Raw genomic sequence first — 24,640 nt, forward strand, 5'->3', positions numbered from 1 at the left:
CAGCATAAAGGTACCAGTCATTTTTCCATGGACTATTGGTGGGTCATGGACAACAGTTTGGGAATCACTATTATAGATAGCTTGCAGTTATTTTAAAAAAAGAACTCAGTGGGGTTTGGGAAATAAATACTTTAAAGCCCAGAAATATATTATTTGGAAAATTCTATTTAGAGATATTTAAATTAACTTTACTACTACTATCGGCTCCAACACTAAAACAGGATTTTTATGTTTTTTTCCCCCCACTATAATTCTTTGATATGGTAATTGGCTCTTGTGATATCAGAGGATTATTTTGTCATAAGGAATAGGGAGCTATTTAAACAACTTCTCTGTTCTTATAAAAATGTCACTAGTAACAAAACACCACAAAAAATAAGTAGATTTTTTTTTCTAAATGCAATATTTTTCATAGTTTTGTGGAAGGTTGCTATGGATCTTTTATAAATGGAGAATGCTTTGACCAGTACTAACAGATAAATCAAGATGCATTGCTTACCAAAATTCTGAACAAGTTTCCTATTTTTAAAAGTCTATAAATAAGCCAATTCACCACTAGATGGCTACAATCCATAACATGTTTTCCATACCTAAGAAAACCGACAGAAGTCCAAAATTAGGACTTTAATACTGTAAAAGGGCACTTTTTCACCCCCCCAAAAAAAGAGTTTTGCAGGGTTCAGCCATACAAACTCCCATTGAAGCCAATTATGTAAATTTAGCCTGTAGGAGGCCACATATATTAATATTTGTGTTTTGCCAACACTTGAGAATGAGAAACCATTTTCAAATTTGTTTTATATGTTTGCAGTGTTCTAGTGCAAAGAGTCAACCTTCCACCTGATTCTATCATTTATATTTAGAACACGCCTAAAATTTAAAATTACATGCTTTATTAATTTTACACTTTAATTATGTCTCGATAGTCTCATACATGAGTAATTTTGAAACCACTTTGTATATCTTCTGTACCCAAGACAGGCATGATACATGTGATCCCCTTCTCTCTCCTCATTCTCCCTTCTTTTCCTGCTGCTTTTGAGTCGCGCGGGTAAATGGCAAGATTTACAGATGCAAATAAAGTTAACTATCATGCTACCTCTTCTTTTAGTTTATTTACTTTCTGTAACTACTTCATCTTCCTCATTTTATTTTCAAACAATCCTTTTGATTATAAAGAGAACTGTAAAGTAGTTAAACTGAAAACAAATATTTTATTGCATGAATGCCTGTAGGATAATGCAATTTGAATGATGCTTCACTCACACATACCTAATCAGAACTACAGTAGTAATTTGCTGCACATAAACTACTGACTATTATCAGACAATATCTGTTTACTATGCCAATGAATCTTTTGACCACTCTACAAACATTGGTGTTTAAAATAGCTTTCCCTCTCAACACTAGGTCTTGTGGACCTGAAGCCCCAGTGAAATGATTCCGCTTCTTCTGTTATGGAAACCACTGATCTGACAGGTTGAACGTTAAATTCTGCTTTGTTCTGTGAGGGTGTACTTGGGCTGAGGACAGGATGCAAGGAATATCATCTTCTCCTTTCACACAATGGTTCTGTGAGGAGCCATAGGTAAATGCTGCTAGCAGTGCTCCCTCAGCATGAGGAGTGGGGTACTCTGTAGCCCTAGGGAAGTGTCCAGTTCGACTTGCGGGCTTAGTACTCAGAGACAGGAAAAGGGGGAGCACACACACTACATCTTTTTTCAGCTGCTCAGCACATTTTCCGTATTCCAGAGGCTTGTTTTCCTTTTTGTTTTTCTGCCCTACGTGGGCAAAATACCACATAATCCTACATCCTGAGTGTTAATAGTTCTGCTCCCATCCTACCACAGAGCTCCTCCCTGGAGCAAGGACATGATCTAGCCCAATGACTGGCATTACAGGATGAAGAAAGAGGCAAGGAAAGTTCCTAAATTGTCTTAGTCTTGGATATCAGCATCTCAGTCTATTCAAAATTGAATTTCATAAAACACTCAAAGGCATTTTTCAATGAGGGTCATTTTCATGCCAAATTTCAACTTTATACAACCAACCATTTTGGCTATAAAACTGGTTTTAAAAAATGTTACTTGAATTCTTATCTAATGGAAAAAACTTTTTTCCCCTACCTTCCCCACACTTACGCGATTAAACACTTTTTGCTCAAACTTAGAAAACAATAATCTTTGAGCAGAGACTTAGCCTGCATTTTGAAAATTTCAGAAAATTATGAGTCAACTTCAAATAATTTACAAAGTTTTGAAAAGGGCAATTATTCAAATAAGTTGAATTTCTGGAAGTCTGCTAGACTGTCAACTACTGGAAGGTTGTACACGTCGTTTGGTGAACTTTACAAACAAACAACCCTCTCTCCCCCATCTTCTGTCTTTCTATGAGACATAAATGATCTGGAGGATGGTGTGGATTGCACTCTCAGCAAATTTGCGGATGATACTAAACTGGGAGGAGTGGTAAATACACTGGAGGGCAGGGATAGGATACAGAGGGACCTAGACAAATTGGAGGATTGGGCCAAAAGAAATCTGATGAGGTTCAATAAGGATAAGTGCAGGGTCCTGCACTTAGGACGGAAGAACCCAATGCACAGCTACAGACTAGGGACCGAATGGCTAGGCAGCAGTTCTGCGGAAAAGGACCTAGGGGTTACAGTGGACGAGAAGCTGGATATGAGTTAGCAGTGTGCCCTTGTAGCCAAGAAGGCCAATGGCATTTTGGGATGTATAAGTAGGGGCATAGCGAGCAGATCGAGGGACGTGATCGTCCCCCTCTATTCGACATTGGTGAGGCCTCATCTGGAGTACTGTGTCCAGTTTTGGGCCCCACACTACAAGAAGGATGTAGATAAATTGGAGAGAGTCCAGCGAAGGGCAACAAAAATGATTAGGGGTCTGGAACACATGACTTATGAGGAGAGGCTGAGGGAACTGGGATTGTTTAGTCTGCAGAAGAGAAGAATGAGGGGGGATTTGATAGCTGCTTTCAACTATCTGAGAGGTGGTTCCAGAGAGGATGGTTCTAGACTATTCTCAGTGGTAGAAGAGGACAGGACAAGGAGTAATGGTCTCAAGTTGCAGTGGGGGAGGTTTAGGTTGGATATGAGGAAAAAAATTTTCACTAGGAGAGTGGTGAAACACTGGAATGCGTTACCTAGGGATGTGGTAGAATCTCCTTCCTTAGAAGTTTTTAAGGTCAGGCTTGACAAAGCCCTGGCTGGGATGATTTGATTGGGGATTGGTCCTGCTTTGACCAGGGGGTTGGACTAGATGACCTCCTGAGGTCCCTTCCAACCCTGATATTCTATATTCTAGGTAGGTGTTATCAATCACGTCACACTAAGACAGAAAGATTAAATGACTTGACTAATGCTACAGAGGAATCAGGTGTCAGAAACAGAATTAGAATGCAGGCCCATGCTTCATCCACTAGAATACACTATCATCACACCACTGCACTATCCCTCCAAAGTCACTGGCTGTTGAGCAAAAGAACCAGCTATTTGCCGGTAGTAAGCTATGAGGGAACTTGTGATAGCCCTAGAACTCTCATTCGCAGTCTACAATGAATTCTCCTTCCATCCTTTCAGTTATGAAGTAACCTGACAGCCTCCCAAATAATCCTGCAAACAAAAAGGCACTCTCAAATGAAAACTTTGGATGGCTATCATGGAAAAGTATAAAATCATAGTGGGTGAGCATTCAACCTGATTGATCAGTTTACTTTGGTTTATGTTTCCAAGCCACCATCACATGGTCTAGAAACTTACTTTTTAAAAAAAGCCTCAAGAGGTTTTTTTTTTTACTTTCCTAGCTCTTGTTGGGCATCAGACAGGTCCAAAGTTCAGCTTTGTGGTCACTGCTTGCTACTTCTGCTTTATGGGAAACCTTGAGTGTGTCATTCTAATAGGGAAATTAAAGTTCTGACTCAGTCAGATACCCTATCCAGGGTCAAGACAGGTGGAGGAAAGTGAAGTTCTTTGTTTTATGGAAGGCCAGTACTTTTTGTCTGATGTTTCATTCAGAGCTTGAGATCCTGTAGTCAGAAGGACTTATAAATTCTGATTTGTAAATCCACAATTTATCAGATGAAGATTTCCCTCCTTAGGAGGGAAGTGTACTATAAAAGTATAGCATCAGGCATAGAGTCTCATGCTCCTCCTCTCATCAACATAATTTGCATTAAGACCTATTAATCAAATGGTCTAAGTCAAGGGAGAAGACAGGTCACAAACACAGGCAGTCCTGAATCTTGCTGCTTATTCTTTTGGAGCTGTCTATAGTTGCAAGAAAGACCTCCAGTCCTCCTCAGGAGCAAACCACACAGTACAGGACTCTTCCATGAGACAGCAATGTACTGTATAGCTGTACTATATCGTATAGATATCTACCACTTTTCTCTGTGGTTACAGCTGGTATCAGACCACCTACAAGAAAAACTATTACAGCAATTCATGGAAACAGGAGCCTCAGCACTGATGTAGCCCCAGGGAGGGCAGAAGGATGCCTGGGGAAAAAAAGTTGCTTAAGACCTTTGAAAATTCCTCAATAAATCTAGAAGAAAAATAATCATTCTAAAATCAAACCCAAACTTTAGTTCATTTTTAGTTCCCAGAAAGAAAAGGTTTACTGTATTTATTCTTCATTTGTGCTTATTCTTAAATGTATTCTAAGTTCTTGTGCTAGTCAATAAAGAAAATAGAGAAGTTTCTAAATATTTTAAGTCCCTCCCTCCACAGTCACTTATTTTACTAATATTTTCATATTTTACAAGAAACTGAGAAGCATCATATAATTTAAAGAGCAGTAGAACATAAGGCCAGATTGCTAAAGGTATTAGTGCCTAAGGATGTACATTGGCACATAGTAGGATTTTCAAAAGCACAACTTCAATAAGAGTTAGACATTAGGCACTTTTAAAAATCCAACTCGACACCTATGGTCACAGTTCATGGCAACTGTACCTGTATTTCCCATCAGTGCCCCAGCAAGGGCACACAATCTCAGGTTTCCAGCTCCACAGCTGCTGTCTCTTGTGGGTACAGACTGCCAATTTTGGTTGGACATATTCCTGGAGGTTTCATCACATGACATAATCTTTAAAGATTAATCTTTAATTCTTGGAGACTCCAGGACAATCCTGGAGGGTTGGCAACCTTAGTGGAGACCCGCATCTGTCCCTTCTGACCAGGGTATTCCTTGCCTTCACTGTGTATTTCTCAGCACATCAGGTTGCCCAAGGACCACTGCTTGCTTTCTCTTCAGAGAGTGATAGAGTGACAGTCAAGATATAAGTACCACACAAGTCTTTCGAAGCAAGCCAACTTTTATTCTTAAGGTAAAAAGCACGACAGAGAAAACATATTTTAAAAACAATAAAAGAACCTATACACAATGCTAATAAACTTACCAGGAACCCGAACCCTAACATGGGTTCTTGCAGAATAAATCCTTCAACCTCGCCCTTTTTGAGTCCTTGTGGTTATTAGTTCATCAGAGCTTCAGCTCAAAACAAGCACATGCACTACAAGCTTAGTCCACCCTTTTATACAGATCACAGATCTTTGATCAGAAGTACCCAGAAGCCGGTAATTGGTATACAATGAGTTTCTCTCCCCAGGGTGTATCTTCAAAAGGTTGGCTTCAGAGGGGGAGAATTTACATTCCCCTTACCTCAAGATAATTCCTAGGAAATCCACTTCACACACTTTGTACCAAAAAAACCTTTGAACCTCCTTCATATACCTTTTAGAGAGCACATTAATCTGGTCTTCTTGCTAAAGAAGTTCCATAAGGTCTCACAATTCTATATAAACATTTGCATTTCTAATACAATGTACCCCAAAGGTATTAACCCGAATTCAATCAGGTTTAACTTTATTGAACTAAGTTCAGTCAGGATATTACAGGATATTGTCAGGTCTCTCACACTTGTCTGCATCTTTAAGGCATCTAAATATCTTTAAAAATCAGACCCACAGTTCACTGTATACCTTCTTCATAAGACATTCTATTTGGACATGTAATTTATACCAGATAATGTCCATTACGGTCACAAACATCATCTTCATAAGTTATTGGCATTACAGTAATAACCAAAATTATTATTGAGGATTGGGGTCCTGTTATGCCGCGTGCCGTATAAATAGGTTAAAATTCTCAAAAGGCACTAAACAACTTTCGAGCCTTTGGGTATGTCTACACAGAAAAAGAAAAAAAAACCCGTGGCTGGCCCGTGCCAGTTGACTCAGACTCACGGGGCTCGGACTGCAGGGCTGTTTCACTCAGGCTGCCTGAGCCATGGTACCCTCCTGGCCTACAGCGTTCTAGAGTCTGGGCTCCAGCCTGAGGCAAGAAGTCCATACAGCAATTAAACAGCCCCACAGCCTGAGCTCTGCGAGTCCAAGTCAGGTGGCACAGGCCAGCCACAGGTTTTTCTTTGTTGTGCGGACATATCCTAACTCTCATTTTCGAAAGGCACTTAAGGGACAAGAGTAACAAACAGGAGGAAGGAATGGAATGGAGGAATAATAAAGGCAATTATTATAAAATCATTCAGTAACACAGATTAACTATAATACAACTCAGTGATTCTGAAAATGAGGCTCTATATAACCTATACATTCAAGCTCACTTTTGTCAGGGTTAAGGTTAAGTTCAAACTGAACTCTTGTTCTTTTTCCACTAGTGATGGTAGCCCATGTGTTCACAACTTAATTTAAAACAGATCATACTTAGAGGTCAAAACCACTGATCACACAGAAGAAACAATGATAAAAGAACACGAATATTCTTTCCTTTGAAAAACAGTGATATACTATATTGGAGTAGAATTCACATGCCCACTTCCCTATCTATACATGTGGCCCATATTTAAGCTGCTTTTCAAACTCAGATTCAATGGATTTTGTCTTTGATAGTTAGCCTTGATAAGCATTTTAAAATATCTTTTTAGCAATGTAACCCAAGAGAACAGGTCAATTGTATAGTGCACAATGGCCTCATGAAGTGATCTTAAACTTTCACACAAATTCTATAAATCATTCCTATTACAAAGTAAACAAGTGAAATCAGAAAACACAACATAAAAGACACTTCCCCAGAATAAAAATTATTGAGAATTTGCTAGAGCAAAAGGGCATATAAAGGAAGAAACCAAAGATATCAATGTGCCAATTCTAATGTTCTCCCATATTCTTTCAGAATCCAGTTCCATATCCAGGTGCGTGCATGTATTTTGTACTACTTGTCATAATGGAGTCTTCATTCTCCATAGGGCTTCAAAATTCAAAACAAAATAGTTGCCCCAAGAAGTCCAAAATCTAGCCAGAGCTCTAAAAAGCAAATTCAACACTCACTTTCTGCATTTCTTTCTCAACCAGGATAAACACAAGCATCACTTCTTGAAAAATGGCAGAACAAAAACAAAAAATCAGGATTGATTTCCTCATTTCCTCAGCTGATTCATTGGGTTTTATTATTCCCAATGACCTTTCAATATATTAATTATTTTTGAGTCCAGTTCTGTGACCAGGAGTATCTGTTGGGCTGAAGTACTGTTCTTTCTGGCATGAATCATTAGAGCTGTGAAAAAAGTAATTAAGCCAGATGGGTGTGCAAAATCCATCAGATTTGGAAGCCATTTTCTAAAGAGAAATGTCTGTCTTAATACCTTCACTTTTCTCTGGAATAACAATTTATATGTGTAGAGATTGTTCACTCTTGGTTTATTCTCCAGTTCTTTGATTTTATGTTCAGGGAAATTTATTATCTACAATGCTGCAGAAAGATTCCAAAACATGCACTCAGATCTCTCTTTATGACAGCATTATTAAATTCCCTTCACACACATTTTTAAATAAGGAAAATATAATTACTGTTTTAGTCAGTCATTATTATAAAGTGCTGGGTAAACAGATTTTGCAATATGATTGCTACACAGTTTCTGATACTTCTGCGAGAATTATTTTATTATACGGATAATCTTATATGATTGTATCTGCCAGTTAAAATACATACAGGAAGGTTGAAATGTTTTTTGTTACAAATAATGGACATACCCCTCCCTGATTTACAGTTTTAATTCAAATTCTTACAATTACTGCTTAAATACAGATATTGTAAGGTTTAATGTAGTTTAACATTCGCATTTACAAACTAGATTACTACAAATACAATCATGAGAGTATAATAAAATGCATATTAATATGTTCTTAAACAAAATGGCCCTGCTGCTCCAACATTCATATAGTAACTAGTTATTAATCTTAAAATTAAAGTGTAAAGTATTCCTGAATAAACCCTCTTCACATATAGGAATACTTTTATAGTTAATACTGATCTTGCTCCCTTACAGCTGCCAGAATATTGATATAGCTATTACTTAAGGACTTGCAAAAGAGAATATAAAACCAGTCAGCACAAGCTTTCTATGACAATGGAAAGCTTTTAAAAGCGTACAGCCAAAAATGAAGTTTTATTTAAAATGCACCTCTACTCAGAAAAGTGACTGTAAAAGATGGCATTGTAAAGTTCTATATTTGTCTTCCACTGACTGCCACACCAAAACTACTCAGTTCACAATTAAAAAGGATGTGAAATTCAAGTTGGTTCTTTTGGCTGGCACATAAACAAGCATAAAGACTCTTTCAGTAGAAAGCCCTAGGACCAACAAGGGAGAATCCACAGCAGCCCTTGAAGAACAAACTTATGTTAGTAACAAACAGCATGAATGACTGCACATGAGGACTGGTCTAACTGAGTGAGGAGGTGCTATTTTAGTCACTTTTCAAAGTAGGACCACATTGATACAACTGCTTAGAAATGCTTCATCTTTTTTTTTTTAAAAAAAAGTATGACTGTAAAAAGAAGAAATAGAAAGTAAAGGAGAAAAGCTTTATGGTTGTGCCTTTAAGAGTACAACTTAATGAAATTAGCTTAAATAGGTATTCTAAAACAATTTTTAAAAAGACAAGGTGACCTTGAGTCAAAGTATTCTTTCAAACAATTTTGGGCAGAAGGTCTAGATTTCCAGAATGCATTATTTAAAAACAGGTGACTCAAAGGTATTTTTAAGTACTATGACGCTATGCACATTAATAGAATTTCTGTATAACTAACTCCTGTTTATCCAGTTAACTTGGGACATTAAAATAAAACATTATCTATTGTTTCAAAAATCAATTAATTTTTATTTTAAAAGTGAAAACTGATCCATGATGCCAATATTTACCTTGTCAATATGCCATGAGAACAGAATATAGTTAAATGATTATAATGAATTTCTCCATCTAGAAACTTTTCTAAGAACTTGATTTCTATGGTTAGGCGTTAGCATGGCTATATGTAGAGAATAAAATGTTTGTGTTAGTGAAAAATGGAAATGTTTCATGTAAACACTTATCAGCAACCTTATCTTTCAACTTAAAATAGCATTACAGTTAAAGGAAACAATTGTGAAATCAAAGTAATTGTAAAAGATTCTCAGCTGAGCCTGATGTTTCCATAGGTAGCTGAGCAACCTTTATAGGACTCCATTTGCCGTGGCAAGACAGGATTATGAGCAATGCACAGCACATGTATGCTCTCGGATGTGAAGGAACAGAACAGGAAAATGCAGACTGAAATTCTCCTAAGCATAGGAGCAAGCTTAATGCAGCATTTTACGGCTTTAAGAGATTCAGGAATGTACTGCAATGCAGTTAGTTACTGTTGAGACAAACTGGACCTGGTTTAAATAAAGAATCATAGGACTGGAAGGGACATCGAGAAGTCATCTAGTTCAGTCCCCTGCACTCATGCCAGGACTAAGCCCTGGCTGGGATGATTTAGTTGTTGTTGGTCCTGCTTTGAGCAGGGGGTTAGACTAGATGATCTCCTGAGGTCTCTTCCAACCCTAATCTTCTATGATTCTAAGTATTATCTAGACCATCCTGACAGGTGTTTGTCTAACCTGCTATTAAAAATCTCTGATGATGGAGATTCCACAACCTCTCTAGGCAATTTATTCCAGTGCTTAATCACCATGACAGTTAGAAAGTTTTTCCTAATGTCCATCCTAAACCACCCTTGCTGCAATTGAAGCCCATTGCTTCTTGTCCTATCCTCAGAGGTTAAAGAGAATTTTTCTTCCTCCTCCTTGTAACAACCTTTTATGGATTTGAAAACTGTTATGTCCCCTCTAAGTCTTCTCTTCTCCAGAGTAAACCCAATTTTTCAATCTTTCTTCGTAGGTTATGTTTTCTAGCTTTTAATCATTTTTGTTGCTTTTCTCTGGACTTTCTTGAATGTGATGCCCAGAACTGGACACAATACTCCAGTTGAGGCCTAATGAGCGTGGAGTAGAGCAGAATTACTTCTCGTGTCTTGCTCACAACATTCCTGCTAATACATCCCAAAATGATATTTGCTTTTTGTTTGTTTGTTTGTTTGTTTTGTAACAGTGTTATACTTTTGACTCATATTTAGCTTGTGATCCACTATGACCCCCAGATCCCTTTCCACCATATTCCTTCCTAGGCAGTCTTTTCCCATTTTGTCTGTGTGCAACTGATTGTTCCTTCTTAAGTGGAGTACTTTGCATTTATCCTTATTGAATTTCATCCTACTTACTTCAGACCATTTCTCCAGTTTGTCCAGATCATTTTGAATTTGAATTCTATCCTCCAAAGCACTTGCAACCCCTCCCAGCTTGGTATCATCCTCAAACTTTATAAGTGTACTCTCTATGCCATTATCCAAATCACTGATGAAGATATTGAACAGAACCGGACCCAGAACTGATCCCTGCAGGACCCCACTTGATATGCCCTTCCAGCTTGACTGTGAAAAGACAGTTACCTTTTCTGTAACTGGTGTTCTTTGAGATGTGTTCCTCATGTCTATTCCACAATAGGTGTACATGCTCGCCACGTGCACCAGTGCTGGACGTTTTTCCCCTAGCAGTACCCGTAGAGGGGGAGTGCCCCCCACGACCACTGGAGTGGCACCTGCCTGTATAAGGAGCTGCGCGCTCCTCCCACCCTCAGTTCCTTCTTGCCAGACAACTTCCAACAGAGGGGAAGGAGGGTGGGGTGTGGAATAGACATGAGCAACACATCTTGAAGAACACCAGTTACGGAAAAGGTAACTGTCTTTTCTTCTTTGAGTGATTGCTCATGTGTATTCCACAACAGGTGATTCCAAGCTATATCTGTTGGAGGTGTGTAGGAGTTCACAAGTTCCCAGGACGAAGGACAGCCCTGCCGAACCCGGCGTCATCCCTGGTTTGGGGGGATGATCGCATAGTGCGAGGTGAACGTGTGAACTGAAGACCATGTGGCGACCCTACAAATGTCCTGGATGGGGACGTGGGTCACGAAGCCAGCTGACGAGGCCTGCGCCCAAGTCCACTGTGCCCTCACAATGGATGGCACGGGGACACCCGCCAGCTCATAACAGGAACGGATGCACAAAGTGATCCAATTGGAAAGCCGCTGAGTGGAAATCGGCTGGCCCCTTGTGTGCTCAGCCGAGGTGATGAACAGTTGTGAGGACTTTCTGAACAGCTTGGTCCACTCAAGGTAGAAAGCCAGAGCCCGCCGCACATCGAGCTTTTGGAGACGGCACTCCTCACGGGATGCGTGAGGCTTGGGGCAGAGGACAGGTAGAAAAATGTCCTGACCCATGTGGTAGGCGGAGACCACCTTAGGGAGGAACGTGGGGTGTGGGTGGAGCTGGACCTTGTCCTTATGAAAGACCATGTAGGGTGGCTTGGAGGTCAGGGCCCTGAACTCCGAGACTCACCTGGCCGACGTGATTGCAACCAGGAAGTCCACCTTCCACGAGAGATGAGACCAGGAGCTCATGGGCAGTGATTCAACCAGGGGCCCTGTGAGACAAGCCAACACCAGGTTTAGGTCCCATTGTGGGTCCGGGGGTCTAGAATATGGAAAAAGACGGTCCAAACCCTTAAGAAATCGGCCAGTCATAGCCTGGGAAAATACCGTGTGCCCTTGCACCAGCGGATGGAAGGCCGATATGGCTGCCAGGTGCACCTTGACTGATGAGGGCGCCAGGCCCTGGGCCCTACGGTGGAGGAGGTAATCAAGGATAAGCTGGATCAGGGCGGCCATGGGGGAGACTCCCTGGTCCGCTGCCCACCTAGAAAACCGGGACCACTTTGCCAAATAAGCGCGGCGAGTGGAGGGCCATCTACTTTCGAGACGGACGTGCTGAACCTGTTCTGAGCACGTCCTTTCCTCTCCACCTAACCATTGAGCAGCCATGCAGTGAGAAGAAGAGCTGGTAGGTTGGGATGGAGGAGGCGGCCCTGGTCCTGAGAAAGCAGGTCTGGGTGGAGTGGCAATGGCCACGGCACAGCTACTGTCAGGCCCGTGAGGGTCCCATACCACTGCTGCCTGGGCCATGCCGGGGCAATCAAGAGGACCTGGGCCTTGTCCGTCTTTATCTTCCCCAGGACCCTGCTGATTAGAGTGAATGGGGGAAAGGTGTAGAGAAGCTGGCCTGACCAGGATAGGATAAAGGCACTGGAGATAGCGACCCTCCCCAGGATCACCCTGGAGCAGAACCAGGGGCATCGCCGGTTCTGCTGAGTCGTGAATAGGTCCACCTGGGGAGCTCCCCCGCTTCGGAAGAGCCGGTGGGCCACTTCCGGGTGGAGGGACCACTCATGTTGTGAGGAAAAGTCCCTACTCAAGCGATCTGCCCTCTCGTTCCAGGTGCCCGGTAGGTGGAAGGCCTTCAGGTGGATGTCGTGGGCTATACAGGAGTCCCACAGACTGAGGGCTTCGAGGCAGAGGGCAGAGGATCAGGCCCCGCCTTGCCTGTTGATATAGAACAACGAGGCCGTGTTGTCCGTGAGGACCCTGACTACCTTGCCCTCCAGGTGTGAGTAGAAGGCCATACACGCCAGCCGCACCACTCTGAGCTCCTTGACGTTTATATGTAGGGTCAGGTCTTGAGCCGACCACAGGCCTTGGGTCTGAAAGTTCCCCACATGGGCCCCCCAACCCAGGTCCAACGCATCGGACACCAGCTCCAATGATGGGGCCCTGTCTCTGAACGGGACCCCTTGGAGCATGTTGTTTGGGGTGGACCACTACCGTAGAGAGGTAATCACAGAGTGCTGCATGGTGAGGACCTTATCCATCCTGTCCGTGGCCTGGGAGAACTTCAAGGCCAACCAGAGCTGGAGGGGCCTCATCCTGAGTCTGGCGTGACGGACCATGAACACGCACGCCAACTTGTGACCCAAGAGCTGCAGGCAAACCCTGGCTGGTGTCACCGGGAACCTTGTGACCGAGTCGATGAGACCTTTCAGGGTCTCGAATGTGTCTGGCAGGAGAGAGGCCCTGGCCATCGCTGCGTCCAGGAGCGCCCCGATAAACTCTATGCATTGGACTGAGACTAACGTGGACTTGGTGTTGTTTACCAACAGGCCCAAGGCAGTGCACGTGGACAGGAGGAGCGCCACGTGATCCCTCACCTGCGACTGGGAGGTGCCCTTAACAAGCCAATCATCCAGATAGGGAAATATCTGGACCCCCTGCCGTCTGAGCTAGGCCGCTACCACCGACATGCATTTTGTAAACACCCTGGGGGAAGAGTACAGACCAAACAGGAGGTAGCAAATGGTAGTGATTCTGTCCCACCCCAAAACGGAGGAAACGCCTGTGCCCCTCAAATATGTGGATGAGGAAGTACGTGTCCTGTAGATTGAGGGCAGCGTACCAGTCCCCAGGATCCAGGGAGGGAATGATGGAGGCCAGGGAAACCATGCGGAACTTGAGTTTCACCATGTACTGGTTCAGACCTCGCAGGTCCAGGATGGGCCTGAGCCCCCCTTTGGCCTTCCGGATAAGGAAATAACCAGAGTAATATCCCTTGCCCATGAACTGCTTGGGCACCGCCTCTATTGCTCCTACTTCTAGGAGCTGCCCCACCTCCTGCTTGAGCAGAGCTTCATGTGATGGGTCCCCCAAGAAGGACGGGGGCGCGGGGGTGGTTGACCGTGGAGGAAGTAAACTGGAGGGTGTAACCCCGGGAGATGGTGTTGAGGACCCATTGGTCTGAGGTTAGCTGCGACCATTCTGGGAGGAAAGCACACAACTGGTTGGAGAAGGGGAGCTTTATTGGGGGTGGATCCCTCATAAGGACTGGCAGGGTGCCCCCAAACATCCCGTCAAAAGTGCCTTTTCCCCGCTTGCTTGCCCTTGGAGGACCCAGGCTGGGGGACAGGCCAAGATTGCCTCTGAGAGCAGTACACCTATTGTGGAATAGACATGAGGAACACATCTCTTTAAGAGTTCTTGATGGGCCCTGAAGTCCTCCTGCAGGGTGGAGGGGGGCAGGGCCACAATCGCCTCCTCCAGGCGGGGCAAGGAGGCCGGTGTGGTGCTCTGGGTATCGGCTGACATCGGAGGGTCCACCACCTGGTTGGACTCTGTGCATGGTGCTGAGGACCTACGTCCCACCGACTTCTTTCTTGGGGGTCTGGAGAGGGAGGCCGAAGGTGCTTCTGAAACTGGCCACCGAGCGAGCTGCCACCGGGGGCTACGCCGGAGGCCACAGTTCCCACTGGTACCATTGCGCCGAACATGACGCTCGGTGGCACTGGCAGGGGTGGCTGTTCAGGTTGGCTGGCCTGGCCCATCAAAGGATGGCTACGAATGGAGACCGGGCTGGCATAAGATCTGCTGCCGTTTCTGGACCGGGAGGAGCGGCTGTGCTGGGACTGCGATCTCAACGTGGAGGACTGGTACCAATGGTAACAGCTGCTCTGTGAACGGCCTCGACGGGCGGACCCGCGACAGCAAGACACCAGCGATCAACACCCAGGGCTGCGATGTCTTGGCGGAGACTTGGAGCAGGTGTCCGAGCGGGAAAGGCATCGACGACCGTGCCGTGACAGAGTGCGGTACCCCCTCCGAGACGAAGACTGTTGGTAATGCCTGCCATGGTCCCGTCGATATTCGCTCCTTGAGGACGAGCGGTGCCAAGAGTCCCGGCCGGACAGAACCCAGCCAGATAGTCTGGTCGGCGCTGACGGTGATCCACATGGACTCTGCCCCGAACGGTCGCTGGGTGGTGAACGGCGTCGGGAACGTTCCCTTGACAGAAACCGGTACCGGGCTGGAGGCGACTGTGGAGATCGCAGTGGTGGTTTGCCTCTGGAGCATGGGACCGACACTGGCAGCGGTCTGGGCCCTGGCATGGACACAACGTCCCGGGCCACCTGCAGGGCTTCAGGAGTAGATGGCATCAGGACATTTGGAGAGGCCTGTTCTGAAGGGGCCGGGCTACTCCACTCAATGTGAGTCGGAGGCCTGGGGCCTGGTGAGGGCCTACCCCCTGTCCCAGACTTCCCTCGGTGCTGTTGCGAAGAGGGAGTCTTCCTGGCCCTCTTGGCATGCCCCGTGAATGGAGAGAGGTGTAACCTAATCGATGGCACCGGAGGGTTGCCGCGTACCGATGCCGCAGTGCCAGGTACTGGTTCGGAGCGACGTGCCGGAGTCAAGGTCAGCGCCGACTCCATCCTGATGGCCTGGAGCCTAATGTCCCTTTCTGTTTTGGTCTGAGGCTTAAATGACTTGCAAATCTTGCACCTTTCGCTGATATGGATTTCTCCCAAACAGCGCAAACAGTCTGTGTGCGGGTCACTTTTTGGCAAAGAACGCCTACAAGAGCCGCACAACTTATACCCCGGGGCGCAGGGCATGCCCTGGCCCGGGCTCACTGACTAACTAAACAGCTAACTAACTACAGGTACTACACTGAACGAACGAACAGTTCTGGGGACGATCTACAGCAAAGCTGGAGCAGAGTAGTTCTGACGCACCTTCACTGGCAGCAAGAAGAAACTGAGGGTGGGGGGAACACACAGATCCCCTTATACTGCGTCAGGCAGGTGCCACTCCAGGGGTTGCGGGGGGCGCTCCCCCCCTACGGGTACTGCTAGGGGAAAAACTTCTGGCACCGGTGCATGTGGGAAGCACGCACACCTATTGTGGAATACACATGAGCAATCACTTGAAGAAGAACCACTGATACATCCTCTCTGGGAACGGTTTACCAACCAGTTATGCATCCACTTTGTAGCTCCATCTAGGTTGTATTCCCCTAGTTTGTTTATGAGACACAGTATCAAAAGCCTTACTAAAGTCAAGATATACCACAGCTACTGCTTCCCCACTATCCACAAGGCTTGTTACCCTGTCAAAGAAAGCTATCAGGTTAGTTTGACATGATTTGTTCTTGACAAATCCATGTTGACTGTTACTTATCACCTTATTATCTACTAGGTGTTTGCAAACTGATTGCTTTATTATTTGCTCCATTATCTTTCCAGGTACTGAAGTTAAGCTGACTGGTCTGTAATTCCCTGGGTTGTCCTTATTTCCCTTTTTATAGATTGGTACTATATTTGCCCTTTTCCAGTCCTCTGGAATCTCTCCCATCTTCCGTGACTTTTTGAAGATAATCCTTAATGGCTCAGATATCTCCTCAGTCAACTCCTTCAGTATTCTAGGATCTGGCCCTGGTGACCTGAAGACATCTAACTTGTCTAAGTAATTTTTAATTTGTTCTTTCCCTGTTTTAGCCTTTGATCCTACCTCATTTTCACTAGCATTCACTATGTTAGACATCCAGTTGCTACTAACCTTTTTGGTGCTGACTGAAACAAAGAAGTTATTTAGTGTTTCTGCCAGTTCCACATTTTCTGTTATTGTTCCCTCCCCGCCTCCATTGAGTAACAGGCCTACTCTGTCCTTGGTCTTCCTCTTGCTTCTAATGTATTTGTAGAATGTTTACTTGTTACCTTTTATGTCTCTAGCTAGTTTAATCTCATTTTGTGCCTTGGCCTTTCTAATTTTGTCCCTACATACTTGTGTTGTCTGTTTATATTCATCCTTTATAATTTGACCTAGTTTCCACTTTTTGTAGGACTCTTTTTTGAGTTTCAGATCATTGACGATCTCCTGGTTAAGCCAGGGTGGTCTTTTGCCATACTTCCTATCTTTCCTATGCAGTGAGATAGTTTGCTCTTGTGCCCTTAATAATGTCTCTTTGAAAAACTGCCAACTCTCTTGAACTGTTTTCCCCCTTAGACTTGCTTCCCATATGATCTTACCCACCAACTTCCTGAGTTTGCTGAAGTCTGCCTTCTAGAACAGCCTCTCCCCTAGTAGCTTTCTCCACCTTCTGAAATAAAAAATTGTCTCCAATACATTCCAAGAGAACAAGACAACCCAGGAGAAATATGTAAGGCAAAGACAACATAACCCCATTTGAACCAGCCTAATAATTTCAGAGTCAATACTTCATATTGTTTGCAAGAGTCCCTGTTTAGGCTTAAGATTACTGCCTGCTCATTGCTATGCCATAAACAAATGTAATAATTCCAAAACGTCAGAACTGATATCAAATTACTGTATGAATACAAGATACTGCTGTGATGCATTTAACAGCATTATGAAATTTTCCAACACCTACAGAACATAAGTAGTTTATTTTATCCAGAGAGGGTAAATGGTTTATATAAATACTATTTTTAATTCCTCCTCACCATTGTTACAGATTTACATTTTCTAAGGTTCAAGGCTTTCTAACCTTTGAAATATTTGGTATTAAATAGCATCTTTTAAAAAAACAACTTTTTTTCTGATAGAACAAAATTTAATTATTTAGGGAAGATTACCTCAGTTACCAACTCTCTCTCCAATGAATAAGTGGAGGGTAATTTTGAGGGATTTAAGGCAGGAAAAAAGTTTTGAATACATGGAAGAGATCAGCAAGAGAGAAAAATGTCATTATTCCGTTTAGTGATCAAGAAAATTTGATATACTGTAACACTAAAAACATGTTCTGGATCATATCAAGATCCTCAATAGAATGTTTGTTGTGTTCTGCACTCTGGTATCAGCTGGGTTGTTAAGAATATTACCCTGCTAGGAAGAATCTTGCCTTTTTGAAACTACTTGTTTGGAAAAAAGCATATTTTCTTCCATTCAAGCTCTTACCTGAAAAATTAAGCCAAATGAATTAAGAAATTAGGACAATATATTTAAGTGTGACTTTTCTTTCCTTTACATTTGTCAAAGTAGCCTTGCATCTCTACAGAAATACACTTTGCATCATACAACTGGTCATTCAGTCTATCACTCACTGGAATCCTGACATTTGCATCAATGCATGCATGAGGATTTAAGAACTGAATGTTACAAGCAAAGGCTACCATACGATGTTTAATAATACCTTTTCCCTGCCCAATTAATGTGCTTAATTTTTCTATTTGTTCTTTTCTTGTCACGGGAATTCACTAATATTGCTCTAAAAATTAAAGTAATATTTGAGTAACAAAACTGCACTGAGTATTTGGATGCTGAAACATTGCTGGCTGATAAACTCACTTTCCAAAAGTCTTTTTACTTGCCATTTCAACATCAAGCATTTCAGAGAGAGTGTAGAAAGAATACCATACAGTATTAATACTAGAGGAGTATAGGAAAGAGATATCTCAGGAAGTTGTGGGGAGTACTATTATAACTACAGGAGTCCAGATATTTTATGAAATACAAATTCTGAGTAGTAGAGGACCATGCAGTAAGTCCTAAATGGTCAAAAATCCCTAGTCATAAGAATGCAAATATACCAGTGTGGAGGAGGGGGGATACTACTGGCCTCTATATCATAATAGTAACAGTGTGTGCAGTGTTGAGAGAGACTGTGATGTACTGAAAACTATGTTAAAATTATAAGATATCAGCTTAAATTCTCAGGGTATTTCCTGGTCCTAGCTTGTAGGCTAGAGGGCTCTGTAGGGAAGCATGTGATCTGGGTCTTTTAGAAGCAATCAATCTGCAAAGAGCCAGCTTATAGCAAGGTGGGGTGAGTTTTGCTTCTCTGCCTTAGGGAGCAGCCTGCTTTGTCTCTCTGTTTTTGGTTCTTATGTATTGAAGTTGTAGATTGTAAGAAATAAAGTAGTGTTTTCCATTACAACTCTGAAGAAAGAATATTTTACGTTTTTAGCTAACTTCTCTGTATGTCAGATCACTGAAGCCATAAAATTAAACTAAAACAGCAACAGATGACTTCAGTTAGCCAAATAGTAATGGGGTACTGAGCTGGAGGCTAAAGCAAACTTCAATAATTTATGCAATTACTTGGGAGTAATTGGTTCTGGAGAGCACAAACACATAAAAGATTACTACTGACTACCTCTGAGTAGCATACGGGATTTGTTCAAGAAATAACCCTGGTAGCTGAGCAAGTAACAGTGACAATTATACTGGGCTAAAGCTGATGAACTGGAGGTTTGTAGACATAACTGGTTAGAAGACGAATTACAATAAGACTTTAAAGAAATCAATGATTTTGGAAGGGGAGGGAAGGAGAGGAGAGAAAAAAGCACAGACAGTTGTTTGGTGGACAAGAAGGAAAAAAAATTAAAGACATTGATTGTAAAGGAAAGTGAGATGGATCCTTGGGTCATGTTTCAAATGGTGAGATGGCATGAAAAGCACAAAACTAACACAGGAAAAACAAGTAGAAGGAGATGATTAGGAACAATAGGGTGAAAAGGAGGAAGTGAGACCCACGTGAGACCTGAAAACAGAAGTACAGTGGATGTCAATATCTGTCCCAATGAGAGCTGAAAACGTGTGTATGTATGTATATCCCTCATGGTGGACAGCCACATAGATATATATTATCAGATGACAGCTCTTGCCCATGCTGCAGGCATAAGTTAAGAACTAAAACTCATAGCTGGAGACCAGACCAGTTCACCTGTATCTTAGTTTTGCTGAAAATAGGTATTAGTCTTACAAGAGTGTATTTAGTGTTTAGACTCTATGAAATGCTGGTAAGTTGCTGCATGCATTATTGTCACTTGTAATGTCCGTATTCCATGCTATAAGAAAATATGTAAGTTTTGCTTTATAATTTTGAAGATGTTTGCTCTGAATTTGAGAGCTCAGGCATGAGAATTGTCCCCCCCGGTCCATCTAGAAGGACTATGAAAATAAGATGGGCCATCAAGGAACATCGCATACAAAGGATAGGTTAACAGCCCCATCACACTTTGGAAATGCTACATGTAAGCATTTATGTGTGGACTTGGAAGCTGAATGAAGGAAATTAAAACAAAGTCACAGGAAGATTCTCCTTCTCTCTCTTCGCTGTTTGAACTCAGACAGGGCCAGAAACTTTAGACTGACGCAGAGATCCGCAGGGGTTACTTCTGGGTCTGTCCTGAAAGACACTTAGAATTGACTGATCACTACAACTCTGTCACACTTAAGATTTAGATCAGGGGTCTCAAACTCAAATGACCACGAGGGCCACATGAGGACTAGTACATTGGCCCAAGGGCCGCATCACAGACTCCCCCGTCCCCGCTGCCCTGGCCCCACCCCCACTCCACCCCTTCCATGAGGCCCTGCCCCTGCCCCACATCTTCCCACCCCTTCCCTGCCCCTACTCCAACCCCTTCCCTGAAAGGAACCTTCCAGTTCTAAATAACTACAGACAAGAGAACAATTTCACTTATCACTGGATTTTCAGTGTAAAGAAAAACTAATACAAATCTAATTAATTTTTGGGGACTGGTATAGAGGAAGTATATCAGAAAATGTGAGTGGTAGGAAAAATTCTGTTTCTATTCATTTAAAAACATCATCATCATCTCAATCTGGGCTACTGGGACTAAAACAGTGCCCTAAGTCCCAGGTAAGACAGTTACATGACAACTGCTTGAGGTACACTTCCCCGATAAGAAGTTTAAGCAGACAATGACCCAACTAATAATATTTAACAAAATACACAAAAAGAAAAAGGAGTACTTCTGGCACCTTAGAGACTAACAAATTTATTTGAGCATAAGCTTTCGTGAGCTACAGCTCACTTTTGAGCTGTAGCTCACGAAAGCTTATGCTCAAATAAAATTTGTTAGTCTCTAAGGTGCCACAAGTACTCCTTTTCTTTTTGCGAATACAGACTAACACGGCTGCTACTCTGAAACCTAACAAAATACAGACGTCTATGTTGCTGCCTTACACATGGGCTATATCAAGGCACTTTTTAAAAACATATTCAGCTGAAATAGAATTATTTTTAACTGAAGAGGGACATGTATTTCTAGCTTGCTTATAAAACATCCCAGAGAGCTGAAACAATCCATATAAACATCAACACTGCAGAAGCCTTATGTAAAAAAAAAAAAAAAAAAAAAATTATTTTCAGAAGTAACAAATTTAAACCGTAAAACAGACTAAGTAGGAGACACCTTATCAAAATACCCACATATGACAGAATATGACCAGAAACACAAGAGATTTACACGTGTCAGGGGAAGATCATGACTATATTACAGGGGTTCCCAAACTGTGGGTCGGGATCCCACAGTGGGTTGCGACCCTGTTTTAATGGTTCCCAAGGGCTTCATCCCTGAGTGGCGGGGCTCAGGTTCTCTCTTTTCTTTGCAGAACCAATACTGAAACTTTCTTCTTATGATTGCCTGCCAGGCTTTCTGAATAATATTGTTGCAGGTTTCTCCATTTTCATTTATTTCAAAATGCATTTTTATTTCCTTTCTTATAACAGCTAAAGTTCCTGTTATTTAAGTTATTTAAGCAATAAGTTATTCATCCTCCAAGATCTCTGCCTAACTTTCAGTTAAATCACAGAGCACAGTAGAGACTGGAGCATGGTGAACTGAACTTCCCTATGATACTTACCTCCTTTGTAAAACACTGAGATCTCTGGATAATATTGATAATAATACATAGTTCTTATATATTATTACAACAGTTTCTAACAGGGTGGATTTAAGAGCAGAGGAAATTATTATGTGATCAAGCCATCTGTTTAACTGGCGAGCATGAGAAAAACAGAGTCTTTGGAGGGTAATCGAAGTTCCTTCCAAGTCTCAAGAATGCACAGCTCCTATGGCTTATTCTTTATTTGTTGAGATCTATATGCTTCCTGTTTTCCCGCCCCCTCAGGACCACATTTGACTCTTTAGATTTTCATTTTGTAAATTTCCAACTTGTCTAATTTGAGTTCTACATAATTTTCTCCCTTTTCTATTTATTTAATTTTTTTAACCATGTCTGTAACTGTTTTTCTGTGTTCACTTGAGATTGCTTTCATTTTGGTGACTCTTTCTGCTAGTTCTTCTACATAAGATTCAAGATCGTTAATTGCTGCCAAAACTTCGCCTTTCACGTATTTCAGCTCAGAAACAATCTTCTTGATGTCAAATTTTGTGGAAGAGACAAGCTTGGTTTTATTTTGTTTTTTAATTTGGTTTACAGGCTGATTGCTCTGATTCAAATTCAGAGTTGGAGACAAACAACTCCAAGCTCAATAATTCATAAAAGTTTGTGACCACTAATACAAAATAAGTATACCTTGTTCTTTATTTTCACTTGTTGCATTTTGAAATGTTTTCTTTTCAATTTTTGTTAGCTGCTTTAATACACAACTAAAGTAGCTTAGGTCTTTTGAGGACTCATAAGAAAGGAATTATCTGAATCACTTTATATTAACCAAAAATAGAATAACTATTCCATTAAATCCCTAAGTAAAATAGAAAGGATAAAGAAAGCCTTAAAAATAATCTCCCATTTGATCCACCCATTTACCATATCAGTATATTTTTCCAAAAATCAAAGATTTAGTTTTTCATCTGTTTCTTTATATTTTTCTGTTTTTCATTAGCCACAATTGTTGGCTAAATCTGTTTACTGGAATCTGAAAAAAGGCTTTAAACATGAAGAACTAAAGTACTATCATGTAATTTTTTGGAACAAATAAGCAATATATTATCTGCATAGCATGCTGAATATGTTTCACTGTGGGTCTAAACTGGAGACCACTGTCCTACAGAAATTAACTCTCCTTAAATGGATTATTTAGGAAAGCAGAGAATTAGTAATAAAAAAAGTTCTGATTCAAAAGTGAGTAACCAAATGTTTACATTAAGTTATTCTTATCTTCATATTGGAGGAGTCCAAACCCTTACTATAAAACAAATTATCTTGATAACTGAGCTACAGTCTCCCTCAACAAGTGCCTAGAACCATATGATCACTGTTTGAGTACCAGTGAGTTTATATGTATACAGGAGAGGTGAAAATATTCTTAATTCTATTCCATGGAGTATGACAGATGCTGAAATTTAGGGCAAGTTACTGAAATACAAGCTATACATTGACTATACTATCTTTACAATTCTGGAAAACATGAGGTAGTGGTATAATTTGTTCATCTGAATTTGTTCTTTGTCACAACATTAATCAGTATATGGAAAAACAGGAAGACACATGGAGTTTTTAAAACAGATCACTAGTTTCACAGGACTGTAGTAAATCCAAATTTAGTAACATTGCTTAAAAACACAGCATTTCTAAAATGTTGCTCTCTAATTCAGTCAGACTGAGGGCAGATTGAAACAACATTAGGATCTAACCATTTTTAAAACTGTGTTAAAGAATACTGAGTAGTACATAAAGAATAATAGCAATACCATCAAGAACTATTTGGAATTTTTAGGCAATACACTGCAAGTCCTCTTATGCCTTTTTCTATACACAAATACTAAAGTCTACTTTGAGAACCTGTGTTTCATTATGATTATACTATCCCGGTAATTTCAGTAAGTAGCATGTATTTCCCATCAGATAAAAGTGAAATGCAATGTGTAATAAGTGGTACGTATTTTAATTTCTTACCTTGTCAATCATTTTACGTGCTTCCATTTCCTCAGAATTGGGATTTTCCAACTCAATAGTGTAAGTACCTTTGTCACTTTGGTCATCATCATTCTCCTTTTCAGTAGCAGCAGAAACAAGCTGGCTTTTTAATTTTTTGTCCATCTCCTGGTTTTGGCTTGGTCTATGCCCAAGACTTCCTGAACTTCTTAACAATGCAGTTTGTAAGAAAGGTAATGCCACTGAGGGTTCTTCTGATTTTTGTTTTAATAGTTTTGCATGAACACCATGTACTACCCTACTAGTCTGCAAAGGCAAAGAAACCCCTTTGATGTCTCCAGAAGTACCTTTCACTTTCTCAGCTCTCACATGAGGTGTTGAAGAAGGAATTTCTGAGCAAAGAGCTCCCACATTCTGAGAAAAGGAATAAGATCGTCTCTTTCGAGGATGGTCTTCATCAAAAAACTCAATCATAAAGGCAGTCTGACTTATAGCAGCCTGCTCTTCATGCTTTTCTGTAGTATGGGCTTTCTGGTATGACTTTTTCTGTTCCATATGTTGATGCCTTATATGCTCATCAAGTGTTGCTCGCTTATTGTAATGCCTGCGTGCACCAGCATTTTCTGAATCGCTCTGTGTCCCATCATCATGTTTATTCCCTTCAAGCAAAACAAAAAGGAAATATATTACTACAAAGTAAAAATGTCACATGGACAGAAGCTGGCAAATTAAAATGTACATGGAAATTATACTTGTTTTTCTGTTGGTAACCCAATGTCCTTCAGTAACAGGCTCTGCAGACTTCCTACAGCTATAACTAACACATTCAACTTGCTACCAGTCAAATAATGAAGTCTTTTACAAGCTGATCAGTGACACAGATGCATTTGACTTGCCTTTTTCTAATCTGTAAAT

The 24,640-nt window shown here is 41.7% G+C and overlaps 1 protein-coding gene across 14 annotated transcripts in view; it reads right to left on the bottom strand.

Annotated features, from left to right (window-relative positions):
• Positions 1 to 24,640, bottom strand: part of CEP170 (centrosomal protein 170) — a 188,873-nt gene that overhangs the window by 66,618 nt on the left and 97,615 nt on the right. For all 14 annotated transcript variants that reach the window (XM_043543338.1, XM_043543343.1, XM_043543345.1 and 11 more), the window contains one exon: positions 23,747 to 24,384. In XM_043543338.1, the coding sequence (XP_043399273.1) occupies positions 23,747 to 24,384 (638 nt within the window). The remainder of the gene's footprint in view (positions 1 to 23,746; positions 24,385 to 24,640) is intronic.

The sequence above is a fragment of the Chelonia mydas genome, chromosome 3, assembly GCF_015237465.2.
Source record: "Chelonia mydas isolate rCheMyd1 chromosome 3, rCheMyd1.pri.v2, whole genome shotgun sequence".
Lineage (NCBI taxonomy): Eukaryota > Metazoa > Chordata > Testudines > Cheloniidae > Chelonia > Chelonia mydas.